Source organism: Dipodomys ordii, unplaced genomic scaffold (genome assembly GCF_000151885.1).
Source record: "Dipodomys ordii isolate 6190 unplaced genomic scaffold, Dord_2.0 Scaffold92, whole genome shotgun sequence".
Taxonomy (NCBI): Eukaryota; Metazoa; Chordata; class Mammalia; order Rodentia; family Heteromyidae; genus Dipodomys; species Dipodomys ordii.
The window spans coordinates 3999062-4010514 of NW_012267308.1; the positions used below are offsets into that span (position 1 = coordinate 3999062).

The following is an 11453-nucleotide window of genomic DNA, read 5'->3' on the forward strand; positions in this document are numbered from 1 at the left end:
TGCCACTTCCGTTTTTTTCTTTTTTGCTTATTTGGTGCTGAGGAATCGAACCCAGGGCCTCATGCATGCAAGGCAAGCGCTCTACCACTGAGCCACCTTCCCAGCCCTCTCCCTTTCTTTCTCTCTCTCTCCCTTTCTCTCTCTCTCCCTCTTTCTCTCCCTCTCCTTCCTTCCTTTCCCTCCCTCCCTCTTTCCCTCCCTCCCTTCCTCTCTCCCTCTTTCTCTCCCTCTCCTTCCTTCCTTTTCCTCCCTCCCTCTCTCCCTCCCTCCCTTCCTCTCTCCCTCCCTCTCTCTCTCTCTCTTTCCTTCTTTTCTTTCTTTCTTTCTTTCTTTCTTTCTTTCTTTCTTTCTTTCTTTCTTTCTTTCTTTCTTTCTTTCTTTCTTACTTTCGTCAGTACTGGGACCTGAACTTAGAGTCTGGGTGCTGTCGCTTAGCTTTTCTGCTCAAGGCTGGTACTCCCCTACTTGATCCATAGCTCCATTTCTGGCTTTTGCTGGTTCATTGGAGATCAGTCTCATGGCTGTGGAGGTGGGAGGGAAGGAATGGTAAGGGGAAAACAAAGGAGGAGGCAACAATGCTCAATAGGAAATATACCCATTACCTTGATCATGTAACTGTAACCCCTCTGTACAGCATTTTTACAATAGAAAAATGTAAAAAGAAAAAAAAAGTCTCATGGACTTTCCTGCCTGAGTCTGGCTTCAAACTCTGATCCTTAAGCCAGGTGCCGATGGCTCACGCCTGTTATCCTAGCCACTCAGGAGGCTGAGATCTTGACGATGGGGGTTCAAAGCCAGCCTGGGTAAGAACATCCATGAGACTCTATCTCCAATAAATCACCAGAAAACCAGAAGTGGCGCTGTGGCTCAAGTGGTAGAGTGCTCACCTTGAGCTGAAGAGCTGAGGGACAGCGCTTAGGCCCAGAGTTCAGGCCCCATGACCAAAAAAAATAAAAATAAAAAAAATAAAAGTCTCATGGGGACTTTCCTGCCTGGGCTGGCTTCCAACAGTGATCCGCAGATCCCAGCTTCCTGAGTAGCGAGGATGACAGGCGTGAGCCACCAGCATCCAGCATGATTGGGATAGATTTTATAGTTGGTAGGACAGGGCTCGATGACCACATGCGGGTGTGTGGGACAGTGAGATGGAGGACAGCCCTGGTGATTGGCATTAAGTGAAGTGTGGGAACAGAGCAGGTTTGGGGGAAGCTGAAAGTCCAGTTCTGGATGTGATGGCTTTGAGAAGGGCAGAGGTGGGTGTTGACAGCCATCCTCCCACTGCTACCTCCATACTGGCAAACCATGGCCCAAGCTGAAGGGGTGGTGGATGCCCCTGTTCTGGCCTCCAGGTCCATGGAGCTGGAGTCGGTGGGGCTGGGCGGAGCAGCAGCTTTTCGAGAGGTTCGAGTGCAGTCGGTGGTGGTGGAATTCTTGCTCACCCACGTGGAGGTTCTGTTCAGTGACACCTTCACCTCTGCCGGCCTGGACCCTGCAGGTATGGGTGTCCCCTCCCCGCTCATCCTGGCTACTGTCCCTGAATGTTAGGGCTGCAGTGGGCGGGCAGGTGGGCTTCTGGCCCTACCCTTACGCCACTGAAGCTGGACTCCTTCTTGGCCCCTTGAGGATCCCGCCCCGGCCCATCCCTCCCCGCGCCCCCCCTCCTTCTCATTTCAGCTCCTACGCTCAGGATCCCCACTTCTTGGCCAGGACGCCGTTCTTCCTTCACCCTTTCTAGATCCTGGGGGCGCTTGGGGCCCTGGGTCCATCTGGGAGGAAGTGGGAGGTCCCCAGACTTGACCCCACCCCAGCCCCGCCCAGATTCCCTGCCCTGCCCGGGACCCCAGCCCAATCAGGACTCAGCTCGTCGGAGGGGCCTCTGGCCCGAGGTAACTGACCAGAGCCACCACCCTCGCTGGCTGCTGGGAGCTGCCTCTTCATCGGCTCGTTCTGCCTCACCTTCCTCCTCCTCACCTGCCTGCTGCCCCCCATTCCCCGCCTGATCCACCCTGGCCCCCTGCCTTGCCAGCCCGGGTGGGCACGCTGCGGGGCCGGGGCTTGGGCTGTGGCGCTTGGCTTTGCCTGTGGCCCCAAGTGGCCTGCGATGCTGACAGCTGTCCCCTTCCCAACCTCCCCAGGTCGCTGCCTCCTCCCCAGGCCTAAGTCCCTGGCGGGGAGTGGCCCCTCCACTCGCCTGCTGACGCTGGAGGAAGCCCAGGCTCGTACCCAGGGCCGCCTGGGAACACCCACTGAGCCCACAGCCCCCAAGCCTCGGTCTTCCCCCGTGGAAAGGTGAGTGGGATGCTGTGGGAGGAGGGAGGAGGCCTGGAGGCCCCACTCCCTCAGACTCACCCCCATTCCACCCTGAACCCCAGGCGGAAAAGGGAGAGAGGGGAGAAACAGCGGAAGCCGGGAAGCAGCAGCTGGAAGACGTTCTTTGCTCTGGGCCGCGGCCCCAGTGTACCCCGAAAGAAGCCTCTGCCCTGGCTGGGGGGCACCAGAGCCCCACCGCAGCCTTCAGGTCAGAGGCCGTGGGATCTGGGTGGTGGGAGGGGTCTGAGGCTGGCCCTCCTACCTCTGCCGCCTCTTCCTCCAGGCACCCATCCAGACACCGTCACCCTGAGATCTGCCAAGAGCGAGGAGTCTCTGTCCTCCCAGGCCAGCGGGGCTGGTAAGCACACAGGGAGGAACTGGGACTTACTTTTGCCTTTTTTTTTTCCTAGTCCTGGAGCTTGAACTCAGGGCCTGGGTGCTGTCCCTGAGTCTCTTTGTGCTCAAGTCTAGCGCTCTACCACTTTGAGCCAAGCTCCACTTCTAGTTTTTGGGTGGTTCATTACAGTCTCAAGGACTTTCCTGCCTGGGCTGGCTTCAAACTGTGATCCTTAGATCTCAGCCTCCTCAGTAGCTAGGATGACAGGTGTGAGCCACCGTGTCTGGATATTTTTGCCTTTAAGTATTATTTCAGATTGAAAAGGGGATTTTTAAAATCTGGATTTAAATGCAGATGATCCACTACATACTTTACTCATACAGGGCCCTTGTGTATTTCTCTCTTTTGGAAAAAAAAATTATAAGCACCCACAAACTCCCTAGGCAAACTACAAGAGTCTTACTACCTTCCCTGAGCTGCTCATGCTTGCTGCCCCCAACAGAGACTTCCTCTCATTGAATGGTCATCATTCTCATTCTAAGCATGTGCTGCCATAAGCAAGTGTGCAAGTCCTGCATGCTTTGCAAAGTCTTTGCAAGGTGTCTTTTTTTTTTCTTGGTCAGTCATGGGACTTGAACTTGGGGCATAGGCACTGTCCCTGAGCTTTTCCCCTCAAGGCTAGCACTCTACCACTTTGAGCCACAGCGCCACTTCCAATTTTCTGGTGGTTCTTTGGAGATAAGAGTCTCACGGACTTTCCTGCTCAGGCTGGCTTTGAACCATGGTCCTTGGATCTCAGCCTTCTGAGTAGTTAGGATTACAGATGTGAGCCACCAGTACTCTGCTTGCAAGGTTAACTTTTTGTGTGTGTGTGACGTTTTGTGACATTGCCTTCTCTCCATGAGTTGGCTCTACCTTTCTGATTCTCGGCCTCCATGGCCCCCCAGGACCTGGCCTCTTGCCACTTCCTGGCTATTCTGTGGAGCTGGGTCCAGTGTCACTGGGGCACGCATGTATACAGCTGGACCCCTCGCTGCTTCCATTCTTTCTAGGCCTGCAGAGGCTCCACAGGCTGCGGCGACCCCACTCCAGCAGCGATGCTTTTCCGGTGGGTCCAGCACCTGCTGGCTCCTGCGAGAGCCTATCCTCTTCCTCCTCCTCTTCATCCTCCTCCTCCTCCTCCTCTTCCTCCTCGGAGTCCTCCACTGCTGGCCTGGGGCCCCTCTCTGGGTCCCCCTCACATCGCACCTCAGCCTGGTTAGATGATGGGGATGAACTGGACTTCAGCCCGCCCCGCTGCCTGGAGGGGCTTCGGGGACTGGACTTCGATCCCCTTACCTTTCGCTGCAGCAGCCCCACCCCGGGGGACCCTGCACCTCCTGCCAGTCCGGCTCCCCCAGCCCCTGCCTCTGCCTTCCCACCACGACCGACCCCTCAGACCCTCTCACCCCACGGGCCCACCAACCCTGCTTCCCCTGCTGCCCTGGACATCTCTGAGCCCCTGGCTGTATCAGTGCCACCTGCTGTCCTGGAACTGCTGGGGGCTGGGGGGACCCCTGCCTCAGTCTCCCCAACACCAGCTCTCAGTCCTGGCCCGGGCCTGCATCCCCACATCGTCCCCTTGCTGCTGAGTGACACCTGCCAACAGGAAGTGGGCAGCAAGGTGACACTGCCAGCCTCCCGGGGAGCCCAGGCCCAGCATGGTGAGTCCTGTTTCTCCCCCCCCCCGGCATCACCTGTTCTAGGTTCTTCTCCACCCCCGCCCCCCCCCCCCCACCTCACCCAACCCCAGGCCACCCCAGCCCCCGCCCACTCCCATTTCTTTCTCTGTAGGACCTGGAATGGAGTCACCATTGCTGCCCCCACCCCTGGCCCTCCTGCGCCCTGGAGGAGCCCCACCCCCGCCCCCCAAGAACCCAGCTCGTCTCATGGCCCTGGCTCTGGCTGAGCGGGCTCAGCAGGTAGCCGAGCAACAGAGCCAGCAAGAGCACGGGGTCACCCCACCTGCTCCCCGCTCCCCTTTCCGCCGCTCACTGTCCCTCGAGGTAGGCGGGGAGCCCGTGGGGACCCCAGGGAGTGGGCCACTCCCTCACTCCCTAGCCCACCCGGGGGTATGGGCCCCAGGACCCCCATCCTACCTACCCAGGCAACAAAGCGATGGGAGCCTGGTGAGGAGCCAGAGGCCCCTGGGGACCTCCCGGAGGGGGCTCAAAGGCCCTGCGCAGGTCAGTGCCCAGCTCAGGGCAGGCGGGGGATACAGAGAGGCCCCAGAGGCCACAGCCCAGTCCCCATGTTCCATCCCCTCGCAGGCCCCAGCCCCTGGTTTCTTCTCCTCACCCCCCCGGGAGTGCCTGCCACCCTTCTTTGGGGTCCCCAAACCAGGCTTGTATCCCTTGGGTCCTCCATCCTTCCAGCCCAGCTCCCCAGCCCCCGCCTGGAGGAACTCCCTCGGCCCCCCAATACCGCTTGACAGGGGAGATAACCTGTACTATGAGATAGGGGGCGCTAGTGAGGGGTCCCCCTACCGGTGCTGGAGCCCCTTTCGCTCCATGCCCCCAGATAGGCTCAATGCCTCATATGGTATGCTTGGCCAATCACCACCACTCCACAGGTCCCCCGACTTTCTGCTCAACTACCCATCATCCCCTTCCTGCTTTCCGCCTGACCACCTTAGCCACTCAGCCCCCCAGCACTCTGCTCGGCGCCCCAACCATCCTGAGCCCCTCTATGTCAACCTAGCTCCAGGGCCCAGGGGTCCTTCCCCTGACTCTTCCTGCTCCTCCTCCCCTCCTGCCCACCCCCGAAGCCGGTCAGACCCTGGGCTCCCAGCCCCCCGCCTCCCCCAGAAACAGCGGGTACCCTGGGGCCCCCGAACCCCTCATAGGATGCCTGGACCCTGGGGCCCTCCAGAACCTCTCCTGCTCTACAGAGCAGCCCCACCAGCCTATGGGAGGGGAGGGGAGCACCACCGAGGGTCTTTATATAGAAATGGGGGGCAGAGAGGGGAGGGGGCTGGCCCCCCACCCCCTTACCCCACTCCCAGCTGGTCCCTCCAGTCAGAGGGCCAGACTCGAAGCTACTGTTGAGCTAGGACTGAGGACTCTGCTCTGCTCTGCCCTCCCTTCCCCTCCCCCTCCCTCCCCTGGTTCCCCTTTGCCCTGGCCCAGCCCAATCCCTTGTTTTGTATTTTCTAAGCCTCCACCTATCCCCCAACTTTCTAACTTTGTAACTTGTTTCTGATGTGGGTCTCTAACTAAAATCATAGCCTCTTCCCCCCCATGCTGGGCTGCAGAGCACGCCCCTCCCTCTCCCCTCCCTTCTGGGGGCCCTCGCACAAATCTGAAAGAGGGCTAGGCTGACACCCAGTCCTCTCTCTCTCTCTCCAGAAGCCCCCCAACCTGCCCTGACCTGTGCACGGGGATGGGGGCTGCCCACCTCTCCCCCATGTGCCCCTCTAAACCATCTGACCCCACTAATGAATAAAATGGTGGAAACGTGGCTGTTGGGGTTAGATTCATGAAGGAGGAAGCAGACAGGGCGGCTTTGTGGCTTTCTTTCATTTGAGACAGGTATGGGGGTGGGGCTTGTCCCCTTCTGGAAGGTTCCAGGGGCAATATCATGGGTACCCTAGGAATCTGAACCAGGGGTTGTGGCACCAAGGCTGGGCTGATCTCCCAAGAGGCATCGGCAGGGCAGCTCCGTCAGGCTCTCGTCCAGCAGGTCCGTCCTGGAGTGCAGAGGCCAAGGAGAACTGGGCATACCTTAGGGATGAGGGCCAGCCCAGGGATTCTCCACTGGGGCCTCCCCCACTCACTTCTGCAGGCTGGAGGAGGAGCCTCCTCCCATTGGCTCAGTGCTGGGCGCCTGTGAGAGAGAAAGGCCGGAGCAGGCATCCGGTGCCCTGGGAGGGGAGGTGGGGGCCCAGGATGGGTCAGGGTCCTTGGCTTTACCTGCCCCACGGGGTGTGGACAGCCTTCCTGAGGGTCAGCAGGCAGGGTGGGCTCATGGGGCTGGGGGACCTGCGTGTCGGCGCTGAGCGTGCAGCAGCAGCCCCGGCAGAACTCACATCCTGACTGAGAACTTTCGGCCAAACTGTTCCACAGAGCCGGGCATCCCCACCAGTTAACGGCGGTGGCCTGAGAACAGCAGGGCAGGGCCGGGCCCTGGAGGGGGCAGGGGTGGCTGAGTACACAGGTTAGTGAGGGAGGAGAGTCCCTGAGGGGGTCTCTGGTCAGGGGACCCCTGGGGTCAGAAGTCACCCATGACAGCAGGCACCGGGGTGCCCACATGGTGGGGCTGGGGCCCTGGCAGCAGCGTGGGCTGACGAGGGCTGTAGGGCCCTGGCTGGAGTCTGTGTGAACGCTGGCATTGAGACTGCATCCGCTGCTTAGAGTCAGGCTGCTGCCTGAGTCCCAGTCTGTGACCGCCAGGCCCCCACTGTGATCTGAGAACTCAGGAGTGTCCAGCGCCTGCAGAGGACAATGGGAGAGCTGGCACAGAGTGCCAAGGTGCACCCCACCACCCCTAGGCATCCAGATCCTTCCCCTGGCTCCTACCTGGGGTGGGACAAGGCCTTGGGGCACCAGCCTGGCTTTGGGCACTGTCTCAAAGTACAGGTTCTCTGGGGAGATGGATCAGTTTGGTGGGCATGGGCAGGCCCAGTTCAGCTGTGCCCAGCACCCGGCATCACACGTCCTTGCCCCCCCACCTGGTGGGCAGCATGGAGATCCAGGGGACACTGTCCACTTCCTGGGGGAGCTGACCTCAGGGGCTACATCCTGTGAGGAGGAGGCTGGGTGTGAGGACACAGGCCACGCTGGGCCTCTGTGACAGCCCCTACCTCCTGCTGCCCTCCTGTACCTGGGCTATGGCCTTCCGCAGCAGGTAGCGGGTACTTTGCAAACTGCCCCAGCGGTCAGCAGGTCTGAGGCCCAGCCCGGCCTCAACCATGGCCTGGTAGGGGGCTGGTACCAGGGGGTCCAGGCCTGGGCTCTCACCAGCCTCCAGTTTAGCCTTCACTTCCAGACCCGCTCTCCCAGCCCAGGGTAGCTGTCCTGTGAGGAAGCAGTATTGGGGGACCTGCACCTCTGGGGTGCTGCTGGGGAGAGGCAGCGGGGTAGAGGCACTCACTGACCAGTGAAGACCTCCTGGGTCAGAATGCAGAAGCTGTAGAGGTCTGAGGTGGCAGCAGGTACATCGCTATGGATCAGCTCGAGGGGCAGCCATGGGTACAGTTCAGGAGGTGGGGGAGGCCCCGGCCCCGGGCCTCCGGGAAGGTAGCCATGTTGTGACCTATGAAATCCAAGTTGCTTAGTGAGTTAGGGGCTGCTGGGTGGGGAAGGGCCAAGGGTGGGCAGACAGGCGGGCAGGCTCTCACCTGAGATGTAGCCAGGATGGGTGCAGAGGGCGCCCATGCTCCAGATTGCCCACCTTTGCCAGCCCTGGCCGCACCAGCTGTACAGCGTGGGAGCTGAGGCCGCCATGGGCCCAGCGGCGGGCCTGCAGGAACAGCAGGGCCTCCAGAACTTGCAGCAGCAGGGGCCCGGGCTGCAGGTCTGACCCAGGCTGCCATCTTTGCTCACTTGATCTTGGCTGGTGCAACACAACATAGAGGGAGCCCAGGCACACGGGCTCGAAGAGGAGGCACAGCCCTGACAGGTCTGCCGAGAGGCTCAGGGCCAGCAGCAGCAGCAGGCTGGGATGGTGCAGGGCACTGGGTGGGAGCAGAGCAGACCACTCACCAGCCCGGGGTACCCTTCCCTCCCCAGCACAGAACTGGCCCTCACTTCGCCAGTGGGAAGGAGGGACTGCTCCCACCCAGCTGGCCCTGAGCTGGACACCAAACATCACCATGGCGGCTGCAAGAGGCTGGGCAGGGGAAGCTGGGATGGGGTACCTGCAGCACTGGAGGTCAGCTAGCAGCACGTCAGGCTGGGTTTCTGGGGGCTTCAACTGACGCACGGTCATGGGGTGGCCCCTCCAGAGGAGGCTGGAGAAGACGCAGTGGGAGAGGGTGGGTTGGAGGGGAGGGGAGAGCGGGCATGGGACCCTGCGGGGGCACGGGGGGGGCTCTCACTTGGTCATGAGAGTGCAGGAGCTGTTCTCGTAGGTGTAGTCTGGCTCACCCTGGGCTGGCAGCAGCTCCTGGGCGTCCACCAGGGGAATGCCCATTGCTAGTGCCAGGGGCCGCAGGCTGCTCAGCTGGGGGTGGAGAGCAAGGCCATGAGGCACTAAAAAGACAGGTAACCCCTGCTCCCCAAAACCTCTTCTACTTACCTGGCCAAACCCCAGGACTGAGGCTTGAGGGGATCTGCTAATGTGTCCTGGTCTCAGTGTCCTGGGGTAATGGGCACTGTGAATAGATGGGAATGGTGGGAGGCGGTGGGCAGGTGGGCTCCAGGGTGGGGGCTGTTACCTGTCTGCCTGTAATCCTGGCAGTGAGCACAGGGCGCCACACAGACCACGCCCAGAGCAGGCCTGCAGCTGACCCAGGATTGCATTAGATGCCAATGCCCTGCCCTGCACCAGAGCTGCCATGTGGTCTCGGCACAGCTCCAACAGCTCCAGCACCTGGATGGGGTATGTGGGTGAGGCTGGGTGCAGGCATTAGCCTCAAGATCCCCCTCTCCCCCAGAACCCCAGATCTCTGCTCACCTTCCAGCTGTGCTTTGCACCACCCTGCTCAGCCCAATCTTGGGGCGTGCGACCCTGCCGGTCATGCAGACGCAGGTCACCACCCGCCTGCAGCAGGCACAGCATCACTGCACTGCGGCCAGAGAAGGCACCCGCGTGCACGGGTGTGCTGCCATCCACACAGCGGCTGGGGCAAAAGAAACAGGAGTGGTGGGAACAGATGAAATGTCGTCAGAATAGGGACAAAAAGCGATAGGGTGGAGCTCTGGGGGTAGAGGAGATCTGTTAGCAGCATAGGTAGCCTTAGAGGATGGGAGCCCTATAGGATGAATATGTGTGTGTGTGTGTGTGTGTGTGTGTGTGTATGCATGTGCACGTGCACACGTACCTGAACCCTGGACCTGGGCACTGTCCTTCAGCTATTCAGCTCTACCACTTAAGCCACAGCGCCACTTCCCGCTTTTTCTGTTTATGTGGTGCTGAGGAATCGAACCCAGGTCCTCATGCATGCAAGGCAAGTACTCTACCACTGAGCCACCTTCCCAGCCCTCGCTTGGCTTTTTCATTCAAGGCTGGCACTCTCCTGAGCCAAACCTCCACTACTAGCTTTGTGCTGGCTAACTAGAGATAAAGAGTCTCATGGACTTTCCTGTCTGGTCTGGCTTTGAACCTTGATCCTCAGCTCCCAGCCTCCTGAGTAGCTAGGATGACAGGCATGAGCCACTGGCACGGGGCATGAATGGGGTGTTGGAGGATGAGAGGCTGGCAGTGAGCCCGGAGGGCACCAGGAAAATGGAAAGAATGGCTGGGTAGGAGGAGTTAGCTTGTAGGGCAGGGATATTTAGGGGCGTTTGGCACTAGGAGAATGGGGACCCCGAGGTCTGTCTACTCACTGATTGGGGTTGGCACCAAAGTCCAGCAGGAGTCGCACAGCAGAGCATCGGCCCAGCAGAGCCGAGAGAAAGAGTGCTGTCTGCCCCTGGGAGTTCTCTCCATCCACCTGGACAACTGACAGGTGGCCAGGCTTCAGGCTGGCTCTGTCCTCCTGGGGAGGAGCTCGTAGGGGCCTTTAGGGAAGCGCTTGCCCAATTCCTAGTCTCCAGAATCCCTCCTTGACTAGGGGACCCTTGACCCTTACATGCCATGTCATCTCAGTGTCCTGGGACCCCAGTCCTCCAGGAAGTCCACCGAGAAAAACAAGCTCAGCATTTTACCAAGATTTTCCAACACTGCATCTCACCAAGCTCTCGTCCTAGCTTTCTGCTTGGCTCTCATAGTGTAAGACACAAGTGCAGTGTCACCCCTCCAGGGGTCTCATCTAACCATCTGGAGCCCAGAGTCCTCCCTCCTTGAATCCCCAGCTGAGACCACAGAGCCTGGCACACAGTCCGGTGCCCTGGATAGCCCAGTGAGGCTGCCCCTTGGTCCCTCCCCAACAGGCATCCCCCCCCACCTCTTCTTAAGCGTCCCCTCTCACCTCTTCGCAGGAGTCTGGCCAGGCCCCAGCTGGTGTACCTGGCCACAGCCAGGCGATGCAGCCGGCTCACCTGGGCATCCGGATCGCGCATGGAGCCCAGCTCCACAGGGAAGCTCCAGGGCCTGTGCAGGCTGCTGACTTAGCTCCGGGGGGTGGGGGGTGTCAGCTAGGGGCCCTCATGAGCGCTGGACCTGGGGGCGGAGACAATCCGGTCCCTAGCTGACGGAGGGGAGGGGCAGGGTGGGTGGGAAGGGGGTTCAAGTGGGTCTGCTGGGAAGGAAGGTGCGTCTGGATGGGAACAGAAGTAGGCTTGGGGCAAGGAGGGAAAGTTCTGGACCAGATGGTCAGGGGTCAACGGGAGACAGCTGAAAGGGATTGAAGGAAATCTAGGGGCTGAGGGGACTGGGGGCTGGGGCAGGGCAGGCAAGGATGTTAAAGGGCTTTGAGGGCAAGATAGAACCTAAGTAGGGTCCACGGCCAGGTGGAAGAGCCTCACCCACGGATGTGAGGAGCAGGGCCTGAGGGCGGAGCCTGAAAGGTGTGAGAGGCGGACATGAGGGCGGGGCCTGGGACTGAGAGGCAGGTTTATGGGCGTGGCCTGAAGGGTGTGAGAGGCGGGCCCTGGAGCTGAGAGGCAGGTCTGTGGGCGGGGCCAAAGGGTGTGAGAGGCGGGCCCTGGAGCTGAGAGGCAGGTCT

General features: G+C 60.3%; 2 protein-coding genes across 2 annotated transcripts in view; one reads left to right on the top strand and one right to left on the bottom strand.

The window, feature by feature from the left end:
• The window catches only part of Arhgap33 (Rho GTPase activating protein 33), an 18984-nt gene extending 12883 nt beyond the window's left edge, over window positions 1–6101 (top strand). The window contains exons 15-20 of the mRNA XM_013026283.1: window positions 1350–1495; window positions 2136–2289; window positions 2373–2518; window positions 2594–2668; window positions 3700–4350; window positions 4481–6101. Coding sequence (XP_012881737.1) covers window positions 1350–1495; window positions 2136–2289; window positions 2373–2518; window positions 2594–2668; window positions 3700–4350; window positions 4481–5733 — 2425 coding nt within the window. The 3' untranslated portion in view covers window positions 5734–6101. The remainder of the gene's footprint in view (window positions 1–1349; window positions 1496–2135; window positions 2290–2372; window positions 2519–2593; window positions 2669–3699; window positions 4351–4480) is intronic.
• A 110-nt stretch (window positions 6102–6211) lies between these two features.
• LOC105993047 (inactive serine/threonine-protein kinase TEX14-like) lies at window positions 6212–10924 on the bottom strand. Its single transcript, XM_013026180.1, has 15 exons — window positions 10758–10924; window positions 10174–10288; window positions 9302–9467; window positions 9063–9217; window positions 8924–8984; window positions 8724–8848; window positions 8544–8636; window positions 8025–8360; window positions 7782–7939; window positions 7508–7701; window positions 7356–7425; window positions 7204–7268; window positions 6598–7116; window positions 6462–6511; window positions 6212–6374 (listed from the first exon to the last, which is right to left on the bottom strand). Exons 1-15 carry the CDS (start codon window positions 10846–10848, stop codon window positions 6275–6277), a joined length of 2298 nt encoding a protein of 765 aa, XP_012881634.1. The 5' UTR covers window positions 10849–10924; the 3' UTR covers window positions 6212–6274.
• Window positions 10925–11453: the final 529 nt, after the last annotated feature.

What these genes read in the sequence shown, in the direction of transcription:
- LOC105993047 (XM_013026180.1), bottom strand. Translation starts at nt 10,848, where the DNA reads ATGCGCGATCCGGATGCCCAGGTGAGCCGGCTGCATCGCCTGGCTGTG. An exon ending in TGCGGAAGGCCATAGCCCAG is followed by an intron (nt 7,426 to 7,507) that starts GTACAGGAGGGC and finishes TCCTCCTCACAG; the next exon opens with GATGTAGCCCCTGAGGTCAG. An exon ending in ATCTCCATGCTGCCCACCAG is followed by an intron (nt 7,269 to 7,355) that starts GTGGGGGGGCAA and finishes CCATCTCCCCAG; the next exon opens with AGAACCTGTACTTTGAGACA.